A 25,942-nucleotide genomic window follows, 5' to 3' on the forward strand; every position below is an offset into this window, starting at 1 on the left:
ATTCCAGTCTTGGGTGACTGTGTGGAGTTTGCATGTTCTCCTGGTTTCTGACTGGGTTTCCTCCGGGTGCTCAGGTTTCCTCCTCAGTCCAAAGATGTGCAGGTTAGGTGGGGTTACGAGGATCGGGCGGGGGAGTGAGCCTAGGGAGGGTGTTCTTTCAGGGGATTGGTGCAGACTTGATGGGCTGCATGGCCTCCTTCATTGTAGGGATGCTATGTTGACCCATATGTCATTTCTAGTTTGTAGCAAGCATAATTTACATGGTAATTTATATCTCGGTTTTGAAAAATAAATTTTGCATTCAATAATTAAGCAGAAATAAACCATGAAAGAACTTACCATTCATCGAAAGTTATATTTCTCCAGGGAGCTTTTAACTCTGAAAAACACAGTTAAATATCAAACAGACTTGGTGTCAGCACCACATTTTATAAACATTGCCGGTAAAATGAAAGGGTTCTTACCTTCCACACGGTAAACTTCGCACTCTGAAAGGTTTTGATCACCGCCAAGCAGTGTATTTTCATCTACGCAATAGGACGGACCAGATGTGTACCTGATCCTGTTGCCATCAGCCATAAACACAAGACTGTCTCCAAAATTGGGGCCGTGCTTCAGATGATTATAAACAGCGACAGTATTCAGCTGCACAGCAAACTTCATTAAGCCATATGCATGGCGAAATCGATACAGGAACGCCTTGTTATCCTTCTTATTTCCATCAGTGACAAAATCTTCACTTGTGTAACCTCCAAAAACGTAACCAGACTTGTTGTACCCAACAGTTAATGTTGGTCCTTGTCCATCACATTTATCGTGGAAAGACTTCCCATCAAAACCATGGACACTCGCTTTGTAAAGTAAATGTAAGTTCACTTTCTCGTTGAAAAGTTTAGCTATTTGTTCCCGCTCTTCTATTGTGAGCTTTGATGTTATCTCAGACATACTGAAACAGAGAAAACATTTGGTTAAATTAGGTTTTATTGAAATGGATTAACTTTGGCTTGCTGAGAAGAAAAATATTTAGACTTCTGTTTGAAGCTAAGTAGTGTGATTCATCTTAGTTTAGCTGAGTTCTATATAAAAGGCAGACACAAGCGCACACTCAGCAAGCTTACGCACGGTGGAGTCGAGACATCCTGAGTGAGTGAGACAGCTAGAGTGAGGTTGAAACGTGATAATTCGGAGCAGTGAGGTAATTCGGTGCAGAGTGGGAGGACGTGCTTTTTTCCTTTTTGTTTTGTGTTCTTCTTCCGGCTTTGTAACTGTTAATCTGCAGGGAGAGATCCAGAGAGCATTCCGGGAAGGTAAGTGATATAAATATCTTTTCAAATTGTGGGGGGAAAACTAAAGTGAAATCATAGTAAAGTTGTGACCCGATTGGTAGGAAATCTGTTAAATTTGAAAAAAAGAACACTGAGAAAGTAATTAAATCTAATTGATTAACTAGATAGTGGAGTAACTAAGCCCGAGGGAAGAGATTAGTATTTAGCATTTAATTTTACAAAGAAATCTAGCATCAAGGCCATACAGTTAATTGTAACTCAATCGAACAATAATTCAAGTATTTATTTTAAATGAATTAATTAGTGCTTAAATGTCACTCAGCGGGGTGCAGTGCTCCAACTGTGAGATGTGGCAGATCTGTGACGCTTCTAGAGTTCCGGTCGACTACATCTGCAGCAAGTGTAACCAACGGCAGCTCCTCACAGACCACATGGTTCGGTTGGAGCAGCAGTTGGATGAACTTAGGAGCATGCAGGTGGCGGAAAGGGTCATAGATGGGAGTTATGGAGATGTGGTCTCACCCAAGGTGCAGGCAGACAGATGGGAGACCGCTAGAAAGGGCAGTCAGTCAGTGCAGGAATCCCCTGTGGTTGTCCCCCTCTCTAACAGGTATACCGTTTTGGATACTGTTGGGGGAAATAGCCTCTCAGTGGAAAACAACAGCAGTCAGAACAGTGGCACCACAACTGGCTCTGTTGCTCAGCAGGGGAGGACAAAGTGCAGGAGAACGATAGTTATAGGGGACTCTACAGTAAGTGGCACAGATAGGCGCTTCTGTGAAAGTGAAAGAGACTCCAGAATGGTGTGTTGCCTCCCTGGTGCCAGGGTCTCTGAACGAACACAAGACATCCTGAAGGGGGAGGGTGAACAGCCAGAGGTCGTATACACATAGGTACTGATGACATAGGTTGGAAGAGTGATGAGGTCCTGCAGAAGGAGTTCAGTGAGTTAGGCAGTAAGCTAAGAAGTAGGACCTCTAGGATTGTAATCTCAGGGTTACTCCTTGTGCCACGTTCCAGTTAGGCTCGAAATAGGAGGATAGTGCAGCTAAACACGTGGCTAAACCAGTTGTGTAGGAGGGAGGGTTTCAGATTTCTGGACCATTGGGATCTCTTCCGGTGCAGGTGCGACCTGTATAAGAAGGACGGACTGCATATAAACTCGATGGGCACCAATATCCTGGCTGGGAGGTTTGCTAGTGTCACTCGGGATGATTTAAATGAATATGGCAGGGGGGTGGGAACCAGAGGGTTAGCTTAGAAGGAGTCATAGCTGAAGGGGAAATAGAGAACAAAAATAATAGAACATTCTCAGGCAGAGCAAAAAAGGTGACTGTATGAGAATGGAGGTGGTCAATGCAGGACTGAGGGTGTTGTACCTTAATGTGCGCAGTATATGGAACAAGGTAAATGAGCTTGTTGTGCACACTGAAATTGGCCGGTACGATGTTGTGGGCATCACAAGAGACGTGGCTGCAAGGGGATCAGGGCTGGGATCTAAATATACAAGGATATGTGTCCTATCGAAAGGACAGGCAGATGGGCAAAGGGAGCGGGGTTGCATTGTTTGTAAGGAATGAAGTTAAATCGATAGCTAGGAGCGATGTAGAATCAGAAGGCATAGAATCTTTGTGGGTAGAGTTGAGGAATCGCAAAGATAAAAATACCCTGATGGGAGTAATGTACATGCCCCCTAGCTGTAGTCAGGATGTGGGGCAGAAAATAAATCAGGAGATAGAGAAAGCATGTAAGCATGTAAAAAAGGCAATATCACAATAATCATGGGCGACTTCAATATGCACATGGACTGGGAAAATCAGGTTGGTTGTGGATCCCAAGAAAAGGAATGTTTAAGAGATGTTTTTGTGGAGCAGCTTGTGGTAGAGCCCACTAGGGCCGGTGACTAGTGGTGTGCCTCAGGGGTCTGTGCTGAGACCACAATTTTTTACAATAAACGTTAATGACCTGGAAGAAGGTATTGAAGGCACTGTTGCGAAGTTTGCAGATGATACAAAGATCTGTAGAGGGACAGATAGTATTGAGGAAGCAAGGGGGTTGAAGAAGGATTTGGACAAGGTAGGAGAGTGGGCAATGAAGTGGCAAATTAAATACAATGTAGAAAAGTGTGAGGTTATGCACTTTGGAAGGAGGAATTTAGGCAGAGACTATTTTCTAAATGGGGAAATGCTTCGGAAAGCAGAAGCACAAAGGGACTTGGGAGTCCTTGTTCATGATTCTCTTCAGGTTAACGTGCAGGTTCAGTCGGCAGTTAAGAAGGCAAATGCAATTTTAGCATTCATGTCGTGAGGGCGAGAATACAAGACCAGGGATGTACTTCTGAGGCTGTATAAGGCTCTGGTCAGACCCCATTTGGAGTATTGTGAGCAGTTTTGGACCTCGTGTCTAAGGAAGGATGTGCTGGCCTTCGAAAGGGTCCAGAGGAGGTCCACAAGAATGATCCTTGGAATGAAGAGCTTGTCATATGAGGAACAGTTGAGGACTCTGGGTCTGCACTCGTTGGAGTTTAGAAGGATGAGGGGGGATCTTATTGAAACTTACAAGATACTGCGAGGCCTGGATAGAGTGGACATAGAGAGGATGTTTCCACTTGTAGGAAAAACTAGAACCAGAGAGACACCATCTGAGACTAAAGGGATGATCAGATGAGGAGGAATTTCTTCAGCCAGAGGGTGGTGAATCTGTGGAACTCTTTTCCGCAGAAGGCTGTGGAGGCCAAATCACTGAGTGCCTTTCAGACAGAGTTAGCTAGGTTCTTGATTAATAAGGGGATCAGGGGTTATGGGGAGAAGGCAGGAGAATGGGGATGAGAAAATATTAGCCATGATTGAATGGCAGAGCAGACTCGATGGGCCGAGTGGCCTAGAGGCCTAATTCAGCTACCAAGTCTTATGATCTAAACAAGTAGTCTTGCCCAAAACTTTAAATCGATGTCCCCTAATCCCTGTACCATCAGAAAATGGGAACAGTTTCTTTGTCCACCTTATCTAAATCTGTTATAATCTTGTCCAACTCTATCAAATCTCCCTCAATCTCCTTTGCTCCAAGGACAATAGCTCCAGCTCCTGCAATCTAACCTTGTATGTAAAATTCCCTCCTCCCTGGGACAGAACATAGGACATACAGTGCAGAAGGAGGCCATTCGGCCCATCGAGTCTGCACCGACCCACTTAAGCCTTCACTTCCACCCTGTCCCCATAACCCAATAACCCCTCCCAACCTTTTTGGACACTAAGGGCAATTTATCATGGCCAAACCACCTAACCTGCACGTCTTTGGACTGTGGGAGGAAACCGGAGCACCCGGAGGAAACCCACTCAGACACGGGGCGAACGTGCTGACAGTGACCCAGCGGGGAATCGAACCTGGGATCCTGGCGTTGGGAAGCCACAGGGCTATCCACTTGTGCTACCATGCTGCCCATTCTGTTATATGTCCCTCTGCACCCTCTCAAGGATTCACACATCCGTCCTAAGGTGTGGTGACCAGAACTGAATTCAACGTTCTACTTGTGGCCCAATCGCAGCTTTATAAAGTTCAACATAACATCCTTGCTTTTATACTCGATGCCTCTATTTAGAAGTTCCATATGCCTTGTTCACTACTCTCTCAGTATGTCCTGTCACCTTCCAAGGACCTGTGCAAATGAACTGCCAGGTCCTGTAATGTTCTTCGATTGGGCGGATGTAAAATTTCAATACTGTCGTGTGAACAAAGAACATTAGACTTTGATTTATAAACAAAGTTATTTATTACTAACACTACACTAACAAATAACTAAAATGTCCAAGATGAATACAGTTGGAAATAAATGTCTAACACTAACTTACACTAAGATACTACAGAGCTACTCTAATATGCGATTGCTATCAAATTTTAAAAATATATATATTAATTAAGTTTGCGTGAGCCGGCCCGGTATCAAACTTAACTTTTACAATGGTCTTGTTTATTTTGAGCGATGTAGTCCACTCATGCGCTGTTTTTACCATCTGAATTTTCAGTGCTTTTTATCGTCCAGCATTTTCATTAATTTTGTTCACAAAGGCAGATCTTCAGGGCCAATTGGTTCATTGTTTATTTCATGTTGCCTCTCAAGGCTGCACTTTGTATAATTGATGAATCGCCAATTTTTGTAGCCTTGGCTATTACATTCACACTCTTTGGTTGCTGTATTCTTTCACTGAACAGGCATTGCTGCGCAAAATGATTTTTTTCCCAGCACATCTGGCACAGGTTTTGCTGAATGCAGGGCATTTCCTCGGACCGTGTGTTCTGCCACACCTCCGGCACAAAAAGGCATGCTCTGAATTTTTTTTAAACGACCATCGTCTGGACCACGTTTCTGATTTTGCTGCGACACAACAAAGTCGGTGTCAGTCACGCCCTCTTTTTTCCCACCACTTTCTCAGGTCTGGATCTCAGTAATCTGCTTTTGTGCTAACTCACTGGTCTTGCAGATTTTAATGGCATCTGCTAATTTTAAATCGCTTTCCCTCAGCAATTGCTCGCGTAATTTATCACATTGTAAACTGTATACAGTTTGGTCTTTTAGCAATGAATCATGGAGGTCTGCAAAATTGCAGGACTGCGCTTTGAGATCCGTGACAAAACAGCCAAATATTCTGCCCAATTTTTGCAGTCTCATTCTGAATACATAGTGCTCAAAGTTTTTGTTCATTTGCGGATGGCAATAGCTATCAAATTGCTCGATTATTGTGGAGTTGCTCTTCTCGTCTTCCTCTGAAATGAACTGAAAAGTATTATTCAGTTCAATTGCTTGGGGACCGGCTACTGTCATTAGGAGTGCTATTTTTCTCTCATCCAAAGCTTCTTGGAGATCAAGAGCTTGCACGTAAAACGTGAACTGTTGTTTGAAAACACGCCAGTTCGCGTCTACGTTACCAGTCGTGAGCAGTTAGTTGGGAGTCTTCAATGGTTCCATCTCACTTCGATGATCCTGGTAGTATTTAGTTTTACAACTGATTTTTTGTTTCTCGCGAGTCTCCGCTTGTTGTCTTGTGTCTCAAATGGAGAGCGATGCTCTCGGTAGTAGCACCTGACGCAAAGTGGTTCACACCCTCACTGGGCAAGAACCGCGCTCGCATATCTTAAATGAGTCTTTAAATTAATTTAAATACGCTAAGCCTGCTTGAGGATGGAGTCTCCCGGCTTCCAGGATTCGCCGCCCCCACTGGCGCAGCGCGAGGCCGGCGAGAGTCAGCACTGGTTTCCAAAATCGGAATGACGTAATGACCACACCAGGGGGGCTCAGAGGACACTGGAACCCCAGGATGGTCGGGGACAGGTCAGTGCCAGGGGGCAGTGCCAAGGAGCGGGGCCTGAGAGGGGTCATGACCATGAAAGGAGGGGGACTGTGTAGCCACGTAAAATGGCTGCTTCCCTATTAATTTGGCCAAAACACGATTTAAAATGGCTAACTGAAAAGGCTGATGGGAAAAGCGGCCAACAGGACACAAACGGACAGCTGCAGACAGAATAGAGTATTCGGCTCTGGGGAAGTCGGCCCAGATCGATACTCAGGACTATTAGCAGCACATCAACCCAGACATCTGCAGTTTAATCGGCTATCCCCGGGAACAATTGCAACATATTAGCAATTGAATACCGGGCCAGGCCTGTCGGCGCCTGCAGTGGCCGAAACAAAGACAGGTGAACGACCACCCCCCCCCGATCGGGGAATCGCCTCGCAATTGGACGTATCGAACCCAGTGATTGGGAACAAGTCCAATCGCTTGGGACTCAGGGTCAAGAGCCACCCCGAGAGGCGGGAAGCCCCTGGGCCCTATAAAGTGAGGGACCAAGTTCAGATCGCTCTCTCTCTCCCTTTTTCGCCTGCTCGAGACCTTCGCAAGAACATCAACCAGCAACTGTAAGTTTGAATCCAGCGATCGCTACCCGATAGCGACTCCTAGCCATCGACCTGTATCAGCCTTTTGAATCCCGCGGGCCAGATCCGATTCGATAAGCCATTCGTTTCCCTGACCTGGTAGGCTCTTCCTAAAGTTAAGTATTGGCCAGTGGTGATAGGTTTCTATATAGATAGTAGGATTATTGTGTAAACATTACTTGCTGTATATAATAAATGACCGTTGATTTCAATCTTACTAAGCAGTTTGCTGACTTATTAATCATAACTTGAGCTTGAACCACGTGGCGGTATCAGAAAGATACCTGGCGACTCGTGAGCAAAGGTGACGTAATCAGAGCAAATAAACTAAGGCTAATAAGAGCAACAACTGAAAGGGTGGGGGCCTTTGGCGACCCCATAGCAGGGTATTGTGGAGTGCGGGGCCCGATGCTGGCAAGATTAGATGGGGGTGGGGGTAGGGCTGTGTCGCCCTTGTGATTGAATGGTGTGAGGGGGGGTGATACGAACATTTAGTGCTAGGTGGGGAGGTTGCCCCTCCAGGGTTAAAGGTTTGGGGTGTTGCCCATGTCTGCGGGGAGGGGGGGGGGGCGTCACGGCATCCATGGGCGGGGGATAACTTTGAGATTTGGGTATTCTCTGAGGGGCCCGTCTTGCCAGCATGCTTAGTTCCCACTTCAGGAAAATTTCTACAATGCGTGAGAATCTCCCCAAGCTCCAAAAGTGTGGGTGGATTATGATGTGAATCGCGGTGGAACAGCCGGCGGAATTTTCACCTGTTTTCCCGCTCGAAATTACACTTGGGGCAGAATCTGACTAAAAACTGGCAAAGGTCAGACCTGCTGAGAAAAATGGTGCAAATTTCTCACGGAGTTTGACACTTCTGAAAGAAAGGTTTTTCTCCCGAGAATCACGGCGCACTCTGTGCCCTCCCTGGTGAAACTTCATCACTGCAAACACTGGGGACCTGGTCCCTATCAACACCTCCCCAGCACTTGGTGCAGATCCATGAGACGGGAAGGCAGCACAAAAGTGAGCACCGCATTTCCCGGAGGGAGTCCGGGGCCAACCATTGGATGAATGCAGCAGAGGTGGGCAATTCTGCCCCTGCTATCCGGGAGTGGCCCACCAGTAGGGTTTCCACATCCGCCTGGGACGCAATCGCTGCCTTGGTGAGTGCCAGCTGCCTCCAGAAGAGGACAGGGCAGCAGATCAGGAGGAAGATGAATGATCCTCGGGCGGCCAGGGTAAGTCTGCCACCTCCAGTCTCTCACTGCACCCCCTCACGTACCCATCACATCTCCAAGGCGATCTCTCAGCCAGCCACCTCACGGGTTGCCCAGAGATGACAAAGCCCTCTTCTCCACCCTCCCCCGATCTTCCATGATGCCCCCTCAGTCTTTTTTTATATAAATTTAGAGTACCCAATTCATTTTTTTTTCCAATGAAGGGACAATTTAGCGTGGCCAATCCACCTAGCCTGCACATCTTTGGGTTGTGGGGGTGAGACCCACACAGACACGGGGAGAATGTGCAAACTCCGCATGGACAGTGACCCAGAGCTGGGATCGAACCTCGGCGCCGTGAGGCAGCAGGGCTAACCCACTGCGCCACCATGCTGCCCCTTGCCCCCTCAGTCTTAACTCAGCTCCTCACATCCCTGTTCCCACTCCAGTCCCACACATGCCACTCCTCGACAATCTGAACTGGCAGGATTCCTGCCTGAACTCTCCCCATCTGTATCCCTGCGGGACAAACCCGAGCACAACCTGGGAGAGTGGGAACCGACATCCGGAGTCATGCGGCAGCTCCACACCCTCAGCCCCCATGAGGAAAGAGCCACTGAACTGGTCGGGGAGGAGCAAGGCCGTGCTTGTGCTGATGACGAAGTGGGGGCATCGAGCAGGAGTGAGAACCTTCAGAGGACACAGTCATTCCTCAAGCCTCACGTGAGTAAACATCTCGCATCATCTGTCCTCCATAATGTATGAATGCCATCTCCCTTCCTTTGCAGGGCAATCAGGACAGTAGTCTGGACCATCCTCGTGCCCCCTGGAAACCCAGACCCGAGCAGCTCAGTGGGAGAATTCTTGGATATAACCACAGAAGAGGCATCACAGCCGTCACCCACACCCTGCACCGGGTGCATAGATACTCACATCAGGGGGCCTGAAGGGGTTAAGTAGTAGGCAGGCTTCCGGGTCACTCACTGGTGGGCACTTCACAGGGGGAGGCAGGGACGTACCAGGGATTCAGCACTGAGGGATGTCGGAGCCCAGGACACTGTTGACCCTGAGGAAGTGCCCCTGGGTCCCACAAGCTGCTGGAACTGCAAATGCAGAATTGCGAGCATCAGGAAGGGATGTCAGTATCTCTCCTCGGACTGCAAAGGCCAATTGGAGGAGTCCACTCGCCTTCTGACCGAAGAGAAGGTGCTGTCACTCCATGTGTCAAGTCCAATACGGTGAGGGTGGATCCGCTATGGAGACCTTGGTGCAGTACGTGCACGCCATGGTGGGGGTAGTCCACTCAACGGCTCAGCTCATGACCTCCGTGGCTGAAGGCTTCAACTGCATGGTGCTGGCACTGGACGGAATCCATGAGTGTCAGCGCCAGATCTTCTGGCTGTCACTCCAGCTGCCCCTCTATCCCATGGAGGAGCACATGAGACCCTGGGCACCCGAAGGAGAGAGTTTCGGCAGGAGCGCAGCCCGGGGCCCACCACCCGGGGAGACACCGGGGAATTCCAGCCCATCTGATAACCTCCTCCCTGTGAGGGACACCTCCCGCCTCGAGCACCAAGGAGGGAAGTGTTGCCTCACCCATGTTACTCAAGAGTACTCCCGCACCCTCAAGGCCAAGACCCCCCAGGGGACACCTGCCAAAGTCATCTCAGGCAGCAGGCTGTGGAAAGCAGTGGGCTGCCTCAACCTCAGCTGTGGATCTGGAGGAGGGTGAGGAGTAGGAAACTGTAGGTACCTCGCGGGCACCTATAGTTGGTAAACATAGGCACCAGGTAAGATAGGTCACCGCTCTAAAAAAATCACATGTAAACAAACATCATTTTGTTCACCAGCAGAACCTCCTACCTGTCATTTCAAGGTGCCATACTCCACGAATCCCAGCGCACATTCGGCACTTCATCACTGTGCAGTGTGACAGTGGCAGTGCCACGTCTTTGCCACCTCCCACGCTGATGTATCAGTGAAGACACGGCGCAGCTGGCAGGGGTCTAACCCACCCCCCTGCAACTACGTTCAGGCATCTCATTGCAGCCACTCTTCTCCAGTGATGAGGATGTCATGGGCTGGGAAAACGTAGAGAGGCTGACCCTTCCCGGAGGAACACACCAGAATCCCTGATCTCGAAGGGGCCTGAAGCAGACTAGAGCTCATCCCATGGGCTGGATTCTCCGGTCGCCGACACCAAAATCGGGTTCAGCGATCGGCCGGAGAATCAAAGTTCCCGGCCAAATCGGGGGCGGCGCCGCTTTTGCGATGCTTTTGCGATGCCACTACAAAGTGGCATGCTCAGAAAGTACGCCGCGCCATGTATCGACGGCCTCGGGCCATTGTCTGAAGCCCGCCCCCGATGCTCCGTCCCCGATCGGTCGAGTTCCTGACGACACGGGACACGTGCGGTCTCATCCGTCGGGAACTCGACGTGGTGGCTGCGGACTTAGTTCAGTGCCGCCAGAGTCGGGGGAGGGCCGATCCGCCGGGGGGGGGGGGGGGGGGTGGAACACACGACTATTTCACGGGCTGGGTCAGCGAGCGGCCACCGCCTGGCTGCAGACCGCCACCGTGAGCATGCGCAGCCACGGGCCCGGGAATTCTCCGGGCCGTATCGGCCGCTGGAGCCGGGTGAGCTACACTGCCAGCATGCTGGCCCCCAGCAAAACGGGGAAACAGTGGCTGTTTACGACATTTTTAGCGGTGTAAAACACCACCATTCATACAGCGTGGGGACATAGCCCCACAATCGGAGAATCCAGCTCCATGTCTCTGACCTACATGATCAGCCTGTTTATTGGCTGGAGATCAGCTCTCTGTTAGGCAGCAGTCAGGCATATCACTGAGGAAGAGAGGAGTGCCGCTCTGTTCTCAATGTAAATCAGCATCATTCTCCCGCAGAGTGCGGCCCATGGCTTTCGTGCCCTGCCCATGGAATCGGGCACTACTGCTGGCATCCATATTAATGCTGAGACCACAGTCCCCATGGTTTAAGATCTTCTCATCTCAAGTCGTGCTCATCCCCAAACCTACCTGTTATAAGGGCATCCCTGGCCATGGTCCGACGTCCTTCCTCTTCCTTTTCCAGTCCTCCTTCACTGCCCTCCTCGACCTCCTCCTCATCTGAAATGTGGCTCCCCTCCAGCTCCTCCTGGTCCAGGTGGTCTCCCCTCTGCGCCGCCAAATTATGGAGGGCACAGCAGAACACAAGAATGTGGGACACCCTGTGGGGGCTGTACTGAAAGGTATCCCCTGAAAGGTATCCCCCCCCCCCCCCCCCAAAGAGGTTCAGGCACAGGAGCCGCATCTTCAATGTCTGATTGCCTGCTCCACCTGCATTGCAGCATGAGCCTCACAGCGAGCCTCCACCTCAGTTTGTTGCCTCCGCACCAACGTCATCAGCCACCTCCTTATTGGATACTGCTGGTCCCGGAGGAGCCATCCCTCAAGATGCTACTCTCCCTCAAAGACGTCCGTAGACGGACCTCCACTGAGGGCCTCTGCCACTGGACAGGAATAATAAGGTATGCCAAGGTGTGTCCGGATGAGCGTCGAGGGCAAGGAAATTAAGGGTTTGCCTTGCAGGAAACCCTTCCATGCAGTCGAAAGGACATGGACGGCATTTTTTTCCAGGTGGCTCAGGCTGTGGGACTCCCGATAAGAACGGCGCCACCTCCAAAGTCGCAGATAACACTCAGCAGCCGCAGCTCGAGCCATCGCCACCCCGTCCACCGATGTTCCAACTGCCTCCCTACAGGAGAGGGCCACCCGGGGGGGAGGGGGGGGGTGTCCTGTTTGTTTGTTTGGGAGTTATTTGGGGGTTGTATTTTTAGAATGTTGTAAATTTGTCGAATAAAAATATTTCTTAAATAAACAAGCATGGGAGGATGATTGGGACTCAAATCAGTGACAGTTCTCTTTAGCTTTTCATATCGCATTGGCACTGTTGAGTTGTCAATGAAGGTTGACTGTCTCTTGTCACGGACGAGGCACCGGTATTTAGAGTAAAGCGTGCAGTAAGCATGACAAGCACACATCTAGAGGGCACCCCCATTCTCCCATTTCATAGCCTTACACACTTATTTCTGAGACAAGGGCAGGATTCTCCGAAATCCCGGCCAAGTGTTGACGCCGGCATCAACGGGCCTCAAGGCCCAGGCATTCGCCCCTTCTTCAGCGGCTAGTACAGCGCCGGAGTGCTGTGCGCTTGAAAGCCGGCGCGGGTCCATGCATGCACGCCACGGCCGGCGCGGGTCTGCGCATGCGCGTGGGTTGCCGTCTCCGCGCCGGCCCCCGGGCAGCATGGTGGAGCCCTACAGGGGCCCGGCACGGAGGAACATAGGCCCCCCCCCCCCCCCCGGAATTAGCCCGCCCGCCGATCGGTAGGCCCCGATCGTAGGCCTGGGCACCGTCGAGGTCTGCCCCGGACTCGGATCTCCCGCCCTCCCCCCACCAGGACGGCCCCTGCAGCCAGAACTCCGAGGTCCCGCTAGGTGGGACCATACGTAACCTACGCCGGCGGGACTTGGCGAGCACTCGGCCCGTTGAGCGCGGAGAGTCGCCGCAGGGGCCACTTCACAGTAGTGAAGGGGCTTTTCACAATAACTTCATTAGAAGCCTACTTGTGACAATAAGCGATTTTCATTTCATTTTCATTCACTTTCAACGGCCCCCGACCGGCGCAGGATTAGCGCCGATTCTCCGCCGACCGGAGAATCAGCGGCCTGGCGTTGGAGCGGTGTGGCGCAATTCTCGCACCCCTCCCGGCGATTCGCCAACCCGGCACAGGATCGGAGAATCCCAGCCAAAACAACTCAACCATTTGGTAATCAGAGTTCTGCCTGAATGTGGGGTTCAATGCAGAGTTCAGTTGTGCTTCCCAAATTGAGAGGGTCTCCATTATTCATGACGCAAGGATGTATGCCATTACTGAGGTGTCCACTCTGCCCTTGCAGCCTGGCCTCTCATGGAACCCCGCCCAGGAACTTCACAGTTGCCCCAGTGCATACCCTCAGTAATCAAAGAACAAAGAAAGCAAAGAAAAGTACAGCCCAGGAGCAGGCCCTTCGGCACTCCAAGCCTATTCTGATCATGATGCCTTAATATAAAAAACCTTCTGCCCTTACTCGGTCCGTATCCCTCTACTTCCTCCCTATTCATGTATCCATCCAGATGCCTCTTAAATGTTGCTAATGTGCCTGTTTCCACCACATCCTCTGGCAGCGTGTTCCAGGCACCCACCACTCCCTCCGTGAAAACCTACCCCGCACATCTCCCTTAAACTTTCCCCCTCTCACCTTGAACCTGTGCCCCCTTGTAATTAATAATAATAATTTGCATTGTCACACGTAGGCTTACATTAACACTGCAATGATTAGAACATAGAACAGTACAGCACAGAACAGGCCCTTCGGCCCTCGATGTTGTGCCGAGCATTGTCCGAAACCAAGGTCAAGCTATCCCACTCCCTATCATTCTGGTGTGCTCCATGTGCCTATCCAATAAATGCTTGAAAGTTCCTAAAGTGTCCGACTCCACTATCACAGCAGACAGTCCATTCCACACCCTAACCACTCTCTGAGTAAATAACCTACCTCGGACATCACTCCTATATCTCCCACCCTGAATCTTATAGTTATGCCCCCTTGTAACAGCTTCATCCACCCGAGGAAATAGTCTCTGAACGTCCACTCTATCTATCCCCCTCATTATCTTATAAACTTCTATTAAGCGCCTCTCATCCTCCTCTGCTCCAAAGAGAAAAGCTCTAGCTCCCTCAACCTTTCCTCATAAGACCTATCCTGCAAACCAGGCAGCATCCTGGTAAATCTCCTTTGCACCCTTTCCAATTCTTCCACATCCTTCCAATAATGAGGTGACCAGAACTGCACACAATACTCCAAATGTGGTCTCACCAGGGTCATGTATAGTTGCAGCATAACCCCACGGCTCTTAAACTCAAGCCCCCTGTTAATAAACGCTAACACACTATAGGCCTTCTTCACAGCTCTATCCACTTGTGTGGCAACCTTCAGAGATCTGTGGACATGAACCCCAAGATCTCTCTGTTCCTCCACATTCCTCAGAATCCTGCCATTGACCCTGTAATCCGCATTCAAATGTTTTCTACCAAAACGAATCACCTCGCACTTATCAGGGTTAAACTCCATCTGCCATTTTTCGGCCCAGCTCTGCATCCTATCAATGTCTCTTTGCAGCCCCCCTTAATACCCTCCCCAGTACCTCGATTACGCCCGACAATGGCTTTTGGAACACAGCTCGTTTTCCCAGCCCACTGACAAATTAGTTTAAACCCCCCCGAAGAGCGGTAGCAATTGGTACCCATCTGGTTCAGGTGCAAACCGTCCTGTCTGTACAGGTCCCACCTTCCCCAGAATGTGCACCAATTATCCACGTACCTGAAACCCTCCCTCCTGCACCATCCCTGCAGCCACGTGTTTATCTGCAGTCTCTCCCTGTTCCTCACCTCGCTAGCACGTGGCACCGGCAACAAACCGGAGATGACAACATGTTTGTCCTGGCTCTCAGCTTCCACCCTAGCTCCCTAAATTCCTGTTTTAAATCCCCATCCCTTCTCTTACCCATGTCATTGGTACCGATGTGTACCACAACTTGTGACTGCTCCCCCTCCCCCTTAAGGATTCTGAAAACACGGTCCGAGACGTCACGGACCCTAGCACCCAGGAGGCAACATACCATCCATGAGTCTCTTTCACTGCCACAGAACCGTCTATCTGTCCCTCTAACTATCGAGTCCCCAATAACTATTGCTCCCCTGCTCTCCCTCCTTCCCTCCTGAGCCACAGGGACGGACTCAGTGCTGGAGATCCGTTCACCGTGGCTTACCCCCTGGTAGGTCGTCCCCCTCAACAGTATCCAAAACGCTATACTTGTTACTGAGGGGAACGACCACAGGGGATCCCTGCACTGACCGCTTCCTCCCAGCCCCTCTCACCGTCACCCATCTACCTTGATTCTTCGGAGTAACTACATCCCTGAAGCTTCTGTCTATGACCACCTCTGTCTCCCGAATGACCCGAAGTTCATCCACTCCAGTTCCCTCGCGTGGTTTCTGAGGAGCTGGAGATGGATGCACTTCCCACAGGTGAAATCAGGAGGGACACTGACGGCGTCCCTCACTTCAAACATTCTGCAGGAGGAACATTGCACTGCCTTCCCTGCCATCCCCTCTAGATAAAAAAAAGAAAAAGAAAGAGCTTACCTGTTATTCGCTCTACCCGTTAGGTTAAAGGAGGTGGAAGGGTGGGGGACACTACAAGTATAATGTCTAGGGTTTAGAAATTGCCCAACTTAAATACAGGTAAAAATAAAACACTTAACCAGCAACCACTGCGTCTCACACGAGAACAGCAATCAGCTGTTATGGACCAGCGCAAACAATTTAAATCTACTTACCCAGCAGTCACGCTGTCCTCACTCCGACCGGATTCAGCTGGAAACTCCCAACAGGAAGTTTTTTTAAAAATTGACTCCCCTTCTCAGCAAGCACTCACTCAGCAACCACTGCGCCCCGCACGATAACACCGGAGGGAAAAGAAAAACTACTTAGCAGTCATCAGTCAATCACTTACCTGCAGGCTGTGACATCACAGTTCAACTTCTTTCTATTTCTACCTGCCCTCAAGTCTCCCTCTTGATCTTTACTCGGCTGGGATCCTTACAGTGATTGTCTTTTTTTTTTGGTTAGAGGAGGAGGTAGGGAGGGAAATACTGAAGAAGTGTTTCGGGTTTAACTGTCACTTGACAACAGCTCCTCCACAAACCACCTTCAAGATACGGTGACCGCACTGAAGTTACTGTGTAAAGCCCCTAGTCGCCACACTCCGGCTCCTGTTCAGGTACACAGAGGGCGAATTCGGAATGTCCAAATTACCTAACAGCACCTATTTTGGCACTTGTGGGAAGAAACCGGATTGCCCGAAATAAATCCACGCAGACAAGGGGAGAAGGTACAGACTCCGCACAGGCATTGACCCAAGCCGGGAATTGAACCTGAGACCCTGGCCCTGTGAACCAACAGTGCTAACCACTGTGCTACCGTGCTGCCCATTGACACTTCCACCCTTGGAAAAAGCCTCTGGCTATGTACTCTGTCTATGCCTCTGATAATTTTGCAGACCTCTATCAGGTCTCCCCTCAGCCTCCATCTTCCCAATGAAAACAATCTTAGTTTATTCAACTCTTCTCATAGCCAACACCCTCGAGATCAGGCAACTTCCTGGTGAACCTTCTTTGCACTCCCTCCAGCGTTTCCACATCTTTATGATAATGTGGCGACCAGAACTATACGCAATACTCCAAATGCGGCCTAACCACGGTTTTATATAGCTGCAACATGATTTCCCAACTCCTGTACTCAATGCCCCCGCTGGTGAATGCAAGCACGCCATGTGTCTTCTTAATCACCTTGGCCACCTGTGTTGCCACTTTTAGGGAACTGTGAACCTGCACGCCCAGATCCCTCTGTAGGTTAATGTTCCTCAGGGTTCTGCCATTTACAGTGTAATTCAAACCTAGATTTGATCCTCCAAAATGCATTCCCTCGCATTTGTCCGGATTAAACGCCATCTGCCGTTTCTGTGCCCAAGTCTCCAATATATCTATATCCTGGTGTAACCTCTGACAATCCTCGGCACTACCAGCAACTCCGCCAATCTTAGTGTCATCTGCAAACTTATAATCAGACCACCCACATTTTCCTCCAGATCATTTATAAATACTACAAACAGGGGTCCCAGCACTGATCCCTGCGGAACACCACTAGTCACAGATCTCCATTCTGAAAAATACTCTTCCACAGCTCTTCTCTGTCTTCTATAATTGAGCCAGTTCTGTATCCATCTAGCCAGCCCAACTCGAATCCCATGTAATTTTAGTTTTTGTACCAGACTGCCATGTGGGACCTTGTCAAATGCCTTACTAAAGTCCATATAAATAACATCCATAGCCCTTCCCTCATCAATTTTCTTCGTCACCGCTTCAAAAATCTCAATCAAAGTTGCTGAGACATGACCTTCCCATACAAAGCCATGCTGCCTGTCACTAACTAGACCATTTTCCTCCAAATGTGCTTATGTCCTGTCCCTCAGTATCTTTTCCAAAAGCTTCCCCCCCCCCACCACTGATGTCAGACTCACCGGCCTATAATTTGCTGGATTATCACTGCTTCTTTTCTTAAAAAAGGGAACAACATTGGCTATTCTCCAGTCTCTGGCACCTCGCCTGTGGTCAAAAAGGATGTGAAGATATCTGTTCAGGCACCTGAAGGCTATTTCTCCCCTTGTCTCCCACAGTAACCTGGGATAGATCCCATCCGGCCCTGGGGACTTGTCTGCCTTAATGCAATTTAGGATACTCAACACTTCCTCCGTTGATATATTGACTTTCTCATGAGCAGTCACACACCTATCCCTGATCTCAACATCCATCATGTCCTTCTCCCTGGTGAATACAGAAATAAAATACTTATTAAGGATTTCACCCACTTCCTGTGGTCCCACGCGTAACTTCCCTCCATTGTCCTCAAGTGGACAGACTCTTTCTCTTGCTACCCTCTTGCTCCTGATGTATGCATAAAATACCTTGGGATTCACCTTGACCATGTTTGCTAAAGACATTTCTTGACCCGTTTTAGCTCTCCTAATTCCACGTTTAAGTTCCTTCGTACTTTCACTGTACTCCTCAATGGCTTTGTCAGTTTTTAGATGCCCACATCTATAGTTTGCTTCCTTTTTCCTTTTGACTACGCTTACAATTTCCCTCGTCATCCACGAGTCCCAAATCCTGCCATTTCTATCCTTCATTTTTGCAGGGACATGCCTGTTCTGCTCTTCAATCAACTGGCCTTTAAAAGCCTCCCACATGTTAAACGGGGATTTGCCCTCAAATAGCATCTCCCCATCCATGTTCCCCAGTTCCTGTCTAATTTGGATGCAATTGACGCTCGCACAATTAAGCACCCTCACCCGCTGCCACTCTTGTCCTTATCCATGACTATTCGAAATCTTATGGAATTATGGTAGCTAGGCCCAAATGTTCCCCTCTGAAACATAAATCACCAGGCCTGGCTCATTCCCCAATACCAAGTCTAGTTTTGGGCCTCCTGAACACATCTAACAAATTTCTCTCCATTCGAGCCCCTGGCTGTGAGGGATTCCCAGTCAATATTGGGGAAGTTAAAATCGCTCATCACAACTACCCTGCTTTTCTCACACCTTTTCAGTATCTGACAACACAACTGCTCCTGTCTCTTGTGGGCTGTTTGGGGGGGGCGGGGGTTTATAGTATACTCCCAACATTGTGAGTTCACTCTTCTTATTGCTGAGCTCCACCCATAATGCCTCTCTACAAGATCCCTCCAATGTTTCCCATCTCAACACAGTTGTGATCTGCTCCCTAATCAGCAATGCAACTCCCCCACCTCTTTTGTTCCCCATTCTAAAACAACGATATGCAGAATGTTAAGCTGCCAGTCCTGGCCCTTATTTAACCATGCCTCTGTAACTGCAATTACATCATAGTTCCAGGTAGTAATCCAGGCTCTCAGGTTATCTGTCTTACCTGTTATACTTCTTGCATTGAAGCAAACGCACTCCAGACCTACAGTCCCGCTGAGCCTTGTGGCTTCCCTCTGCCTGCTCGTACTCTGCGCTATGTTTATCTCAGTCTCACTTTTTTCCCCAGCCTCTATACTTACTGGCCTGTTGCTCTGGTTCCCAGCCCACGGTCGCCCACTTCCCAGCTCCCACTAAGGACAGGCACATCCCCTGAGGTGATTTGGCCACAAGCTCAGCAAGGAAGGCACAGAAAGCGATGCCTGCATGCCAGCCTCCAGACCCCCTGAAAGCAAGGGGCAACCCGAAGTGAATGGAAGGTTAGGCCTGTTAGTAACACCTCCCGCACCCCCCCCCCCCCCCCCCCCGAGAATAAATGACTGATCCCCAGCCCTGGCCCTGAGCAGTGAAGAGCCTGGAGAACCAAGGCTGCTTGAGCGCTGACTTCTGATATCCTTCTCTGAGGGCGAGGCTGGCAGGTTCACGTCTTGGCGACCTGTCGTAAATGACGCCGCTACACATCACGCCAGCACCCGGTGAGTATTCCGTGAGGAGTGAATGTCTGCAGAGATGGCTTGCAAATGACATGCTACAGTATTAAAATGAAGGGGGCGATTCTCCAATATGGAGGCCAAGTGTACGCGCCGTCGTGAACGCTATCGCGTTTCACGACGGTGCAAACAGGGCCCGGGCACGACCTATTCTGGCCCCCATAGGGGGCCAGCACGGCGCTGGAGCAGTTCACGCCGCTCCTGCGTCCATACGCGGTGCCAAATGGGCACCGCGCCAACCCATGCATGCGCAGTTGGGCCGTGCCATCCTGCGCATGCGCGGGTAACGTCTTACGCACGCCGGCCCCTCACCAACATGGCGCCGGTGTTCTGGGGCCACGCGCGGAACGAGGTAGGCCGGGGGGGGGAGGGGCGGCCCGCTGATCGGTGGGCCACGATCACAGTCCAGACCCCATCGGAGGCCACCCCGGTGAAGGAATCCCCCTTTCCCCCCCCCCCCCCCCAGTGTTCCCGCAGAGTTCCCGCTGGCAGCGACCAGGGGTGGACGGCGCCGGCGGGAACCTGTCGTGTCGTAGCGGCCGCTCGGCCCATCCGGGCTGGAGAATCGCCGCTCGCCGGTTCTCCCACCCAGGCTCACGTGGCGGGATTTGCACTGCTCCACTGGCGAAGGGGGGGGGGGGGTAAAAAATGCCAATCCCAATCACACCAGAGTGAATCACATTTTTTGATTCTCTCCGGATTTTGAGCCCATGTCAACTTTCTCACGGACGGAGAGAGGGCTCAAAATTCTCACAGGCATTTTGGGGAGAATCACTGCCCCCATCCCACACCCAAGTTTATATTCTCTTCCTATCCGTTCTGTCAAAAACAAAATCACATCACATTTCACTGCATAATTCCATGTTTCATACCTACCCAAATCTGCTAGCCGACCAGTGGAAGTTAATTTGTACCATCCTCATGGTTTGCCACTCCTCCAACTTTGTTACTATTGGCAAATCTTGAAATTTTACTCTGTATTCCAATATCCAAGGCATTCTTATATATCAACACCCCCTCCCCTCCCCCCCAACATCCCCTCCCCTCCCCCAACAGCCCCACCAATCACGCCCAACACCCCTCACCCCACCTCCCCTCGCCCCCTCCCCTCACCCCACCTCCCCTCGCCCCCTCCCCTCACCCCCAACGCCCCCTCCCCTCACCCCCAACGCCCCTTTCCCTCAACCCCATCACCACCTCCCCTCAACCGCAACAACACCACCTCCCTCACCCCAGACCAGCACCTTCCCTCCATGCTCCATCTGTCTGCCTTTACTCCATTTCCTTGTCATCCATTAGCAACGACAGTCTGTGCAGTCTCGGTCGCAGAAGTGACCTGAGAATACTCACTTTGCAAGCTATCTTCCGAGATGTCTTTGCAAGATTCACTCGCCTCGTTGCAGCCAATTAAACTGGGTCAAACAATGCTCTCAACAACTCAGGGTGCAGCCCGCACGATCCCCCAACACACAGACAGGTCTAAACATCAAGCAACAACCAGAGATCCAGTCAGATGAGAGATTTGCAGCTGAAATTTTCCGGAATTAACCTTAGTTACTTCCTCGGCAGAAACGAAAGTGAAACTTATTAGGCCGCGGAAGTCGCGATTTGCTGTTTAAAAATATTGAAAATTATTCCTGTGATGGAATCCTATTCTGAAATTTGATGCATTTAAGTTGAAGCACCACATTGAAAATAGCTGCCCTCATACTCCACACTCCCTGTAAATATTAACACACTCCACACTCCCTGTAAATATTAACACATTCCACACTCTCTGTAAATATTAACACATTCCACACTCCCTGTGAATATTAACACGCTCCACACTCCCTGTAAATATTAACACACTCCACACTCTCTGTAAATATTAACACATTCCACACTCTCTGTAAATATTAACACACTCCACACTCTCTGTAAATATTAACACACTCCACACTGTAAATATTAACACATTCCACATTCCCAGTAAATATTAACACACTCCACACCCCCTGTAAATATTAACACACTCCACACCCCCTGTAAATATTAACACACTCCACACCCCCTGTAAATATTAACAACTCCACACTCCCTGTAAATATTAACACACTCCACACTCCCTGTAAATATTAACACACTCCACATTCGCTGTAAATATTAACACACTCCACACTCGCTGTAAATATTAACACACTCCACACTCCCTGTAAATATTAACACACTCCACACCCCCTGTAAATATTAACACACTCCACACCCCCTGTAAATATTAACACACTCCACACCCCCTGTAAATATTAACAACTCCACACTCCCTGTAAATATTAACACACTCCACACTCCCTGTAAATATTAACACACTCCACATTCGCTGTAAATATTAACACACTCCACACTCGCTGTAAATATTAACACACTCCACACTCGCTGTAAATATTAACACACTCCACACTCGCTGTAAATATTATCACACTCCACACTCCCTGTAAATATTAACACACTCCACACCCCCTGTAAATATTAACACACTCCACACTCTCTGTAAATATTAACACACTCCACACTCCCTGTAAATATTAACACACTCCACACTCCCTGTAAATATTAACACATCCCACACCCCCTGTAAATATTAACACACTCCACACTCCCTATAAATATTAACACATTCCACAGCCCCTGTAAATATTAACACACTCCTCACTCCCTGTAAATATTAACACATTCCTCACTCCCTGTAAATATTAACACACTCCTCACTCCCTGTAAATATTAACACACTCCTCACTCCCTGTAAATATTAACACACTCCTCACTCCCTGTAAATATTAACACACTCCACACTCCCTGTAAATATTATCACACTCCACACGCCCCATGAATATAAACACACTGGAGCGCACAATGACTTACGAGAGAGACGAGAAGTGATGAAATCGATTCAGGCTTTATTAGGCGAGACTTGTCTCCAGCAGCTCAGCAACAGAATGAAGCGGCGGGGAGAAGCTCGGGTTCTTATACTCCGGCTTCAGGGCGGAGCCAGGAGTCGGCAGCCAACCAGGACTCGGGATCTGTCAGTCAATAGCATCACGGCTTCACAGTCCCACATGACCCCTAATACATACCACCACATTCACCCCTTGTTAAAAAGGAACCCGGCGGGGTGGTGGTTCGCATGGTGGTAGGGGTTTACAAGGCTGGCCCTGGAAGGAAAATTTCGGACATTTTACTACAGTTTTAGCCCTACACTGGGCTATGTACAAGTTTGTGAAAACTATTTACAATATTAGCAAAAAAATTCTTTTTTTTGTTACAACATTCTTGGTGTCACACGGATTCCACGAGTCGAGCGGGCGGCCTGGTCTTCCTCGTCGATCGCCTCAGCCCCGGTGGTGGTGCAGGTGCTTGTTCAGGCGTTGTCGTCTCCGGGAGCGTTTCGGTGTTTGTTCCTGTTTTACTCCTGGGCGGGCACGGGAGGAGGACCGATCCCCCCGGGAAGGGGGCGGTCGCGGGGTGCGCCAGTGGCAGGGAGGGGATGATCGGTATCGGGGGGGTGTGTGTGTTGCCGGCGGGCGCCAGGTCCCGCAGGGAGACCGTGTCCTGTCGGCCGTCGTGGTACGCCACGTAGGCGTACTGCGGGTTCGCGTGGAGAAGGTGAACCCTCTCGACCAACGGGTCCGATTTGTGCACCCGCACATGTTTCCGGAGCAAGATGGGTCCTGGGGCTGCCAGCCAGGTCGGCAGCAACGTTCCGGAGGACGACTTCCTGGGGAAGACAAGGAGGCGCTCATGAGGCGTTTGGTTAGTGGTGGTACACAGCAGCGACCGGATGGAGTGGAGAGCATCCGGGAGGACCTCCTGCCACCGGGAAACTGGGAGATCCCTGGATCGTAGGGCCAGTAGGACGGTCTTCCAGACCGTGCCGTTCTCCCTCTCTACTTGCCCGTTCCCCCGGGGGTTGTAGCTGGTCGTCCTGCTCGAGGCTATGCCCTTGCTGAGCAGGAACTGGCGCAGCTCGTCACTCATGCAGGAGGACCCCCTGTCGCTATGGATATATGCGGGGCAACCGAATAGTGTGAATATGGTGCCAAGGGCTTTAATGACTGTGGCCGCTGTCATGTCGGGGCAGGGGATGGCGAAGGGGAAACGAGAGTACTCGTCCACCACGTTCAGGAAGTATGCGTTGCGGTCAGTGGAGGGGAGGGGCCCTTTGAAATCCAAACTGAGGCGTTCAAAGGGGCGGGAAGCCTTGATCAGGTGCGCTCTATCCGGCCTGAAAAAGTGCGGTTTGCACTCTGCGCAGATGTGGCAGTTCCTGGTGACTGTACGGACCTCCTCCACAGAGTAGGGGAGGTTGCGGGACTTTACGAAATGGTAGAATCGAGTGACCCCCGGGTGGCAGAGGTCCTCGTGGAGGGCTTGGAGGCGGTCTATTTGTGCGTTGGCACATGTGCCGCGGGATAGGGCATCGGACGGCTCGTTCAGCTTTCCGGGACTGTACAAGATCTCATAGTTGAAGGTGGAGAGCTCGATCCTCCACCTTAACATCTTGTCATTTTTAATTTTGCCCCGCTGTGCAATATCGAACATGAAGGCTACCGACCGTTGGTCCGTGAGGAGGGTGAATCTCCTGCCGGCCAGGTAATGCCTCCAATGTCGCACAGCTTCCACTATGGCTTGGGCTTCCTTTTCCACTGAGGAGTGGCGGATTTCTGAGGCGTGGAGGGTCCGGGAGAAAAAGGCCACGGGTCTGCCCACTTTGTTAAGGGTGGCCGCCAGAGCTACGTCGGATGCGTCGCTCTCGACCTGGAAGGGGAGGGACTCGTCGATGGCGCGCATCGTGGCCTTTGCGATATCCGCTTTGATGCGGCTGAAGGCCTGGCGAGCCTCTGTCGACAGGGGGAAGGTAGTGGACTGTATTAGCGGGCGGGCCTTGTCTGCATACTGGGGAACCCACTGGGCGTAATATGAAAAGAAACCCAGGCAACGTTTCAGGGCTTTGGAGCAGTGGGGGAGGGGAAATTCCATAAGGGGGCGCATGCGTTCGGGGTCGGGGCCTATTATCCCATTGCGCACTACGTATCCTAGGATGGCCAACCGGTTTGTGCTAAAAACGCACTTTTCCTCGTTGTATGTGAGGTTCAGGGCGTTAGCGGTCTGGAGGAACTTTTGGAGGTTGGCGTCGTGGTCCTGCTGATCGTGGCCGCAGATGGTTACGTTGTCGAGATACGGGAACGTGGCCTGCAACCCGTGCTGGTCAATCATTCGGTCCATCTCCCGTTGGAAGACCGAGACCCCGTTTGTGACATCAAATGGGACCCTTAGGAAGTGGTATAGACGCCCGTCTGCCTTGAAGGCTGTGTACTTGCGGTCACCTGGGCGGATGGGGAGCTGGTGGTAGGCGGACTGGAGGTCCACACTGGGCAATCCGATTGACCATGTCGAATATGCGGGGGAGAAGGTACGCATCTAGCTGTGTGTACCTGTTGATGGTCTGACTATAGTCTACGACCATCCTTTGCTTCTCCCCGGTCTTTACTACTACCACCTGGGCTCTCCAGGGACTATTGCTGGCCTGGATTATGCCTTCCTTCAGCAACCGCTGGACTTCAGACCGAATAAATATCCGGTCCTGGGCGCTGTACCGTCTGCTCCTAGTGGCGACGGGTTTGCAATCCAGGGTGAGGTTTGCAAACAAGGACGGCGGTTCAACCTTGAGAGTTGCGAGGCCGCAGATAGTGAGTGGGGGTATTGGGCCGCCGAATTGAAATGTTAGGCTCTGCAGGTTACACTGGAAATCTAATCCCAGTAATGTGGGCGCGCAGAGTTGGGGAACGATGTAGAGCCTGGAGTTCTTAAACTTCCTCCCTTGCACCGTTAGGTTCCGATGCAGAACCCTTTGATCTCCACGGAGTGGGATCCTGCAGCTAGGGAAATCTTTTGCGTGCTTGGATGGATGGTCAGGAAACAGTGTCTTACCGTGTCTGGGTGAATAAAACTTTCAGTGCACCCGGAGTCGATCAGGCATGGCGTCTCGTATCCATTGATCAGCACCGTTGTTGTCATCATCTGGAGCGCCCGGGGCCGCGATTGATCCAGTGTCACCGAAGCCAGTCGTGGTAGTAGTGTCGCGGCGTCTTCTTCGGACCCCATGGAGCCGTCGATGCTGGGGTCCTTTGTTGTCAACCAAGATGGTGGCGTCCATGAATCGCACGCGGCCGGGTGTGGACAAAATGGCCGCCCCCATGGATCGCACGTGGTCGGGGGTGGACAAAATGGCCGCCCCCATGAATCGCACGTGGCTGGGGGTCACAAGATGGCGGCGCCCATCTTCCCCTCGTGGTGCCCGGGCCCCAAAATGGCGGCACCCGCGGGTCGCACA

General features: G+C 50.7%; 1 protein-coding gene across 7 annotated transcripts in view; it reads right to left on the reverse strand.

Moving 5' to 3' along the window:
- Positions 1-22,505, reverse strand: part of LOC140426063 (interferon-induced protein 44-like) — a 93,349-nt gene extending 70,844 nt beyond the window's left edge. Inside the window, exons 1-5 of one of the 7 annotated variants that reach the window (XM_072510378.1) lie at positions 20,923-21,246; positions 15,864-15,971; positions 1,119-1,273; positions 465-946; positions 340-379 (exon numbers count right to left, since the gene is read on the reverse strand). In XM_072510378.1, coding sequence (XP_072366479.1) covers positions 340-379; positions 465-946; positions 1,119-1,138 — 542 coding nt within the window. In that variant the 5' untranslated portion in view covers positions 1,139-1,273; positions 15,864-15,971; positions 20,923-21,246. Of the gene's footprint in view, positions 1-339; positions 380-464; positions 947-1,118; positions 1,274-5,236; positions 5,414-15,863; positions 15,972-20,922; positions 21,247-22,473 lie in introns of those variants that run through there. The other 6 variants (XM_072510377.1, XM_072510381.1, XM_072510380.1 and 3 more) reach the window with 6 other exon arrangements.
- Positions 22,506-25,942: the final 3,437 nt, after the last annotated feature.

This window comes from Scyliorhinus torazame, chromosome 7, assembly GCF_047496885.1.
Source record: "Scyliorhinus torazame isolate Kashiwa2021f chromosome 7, sScyTor2.1, whole genome shotgun sequence".
Lineage (NCBI taxonomy): Eukaryota > Metazoa > Chordata > Chondrichthyes > Carcharhiniformes > Scyliorhinidae > Scyliorhinus > Scyliorhinus torazame.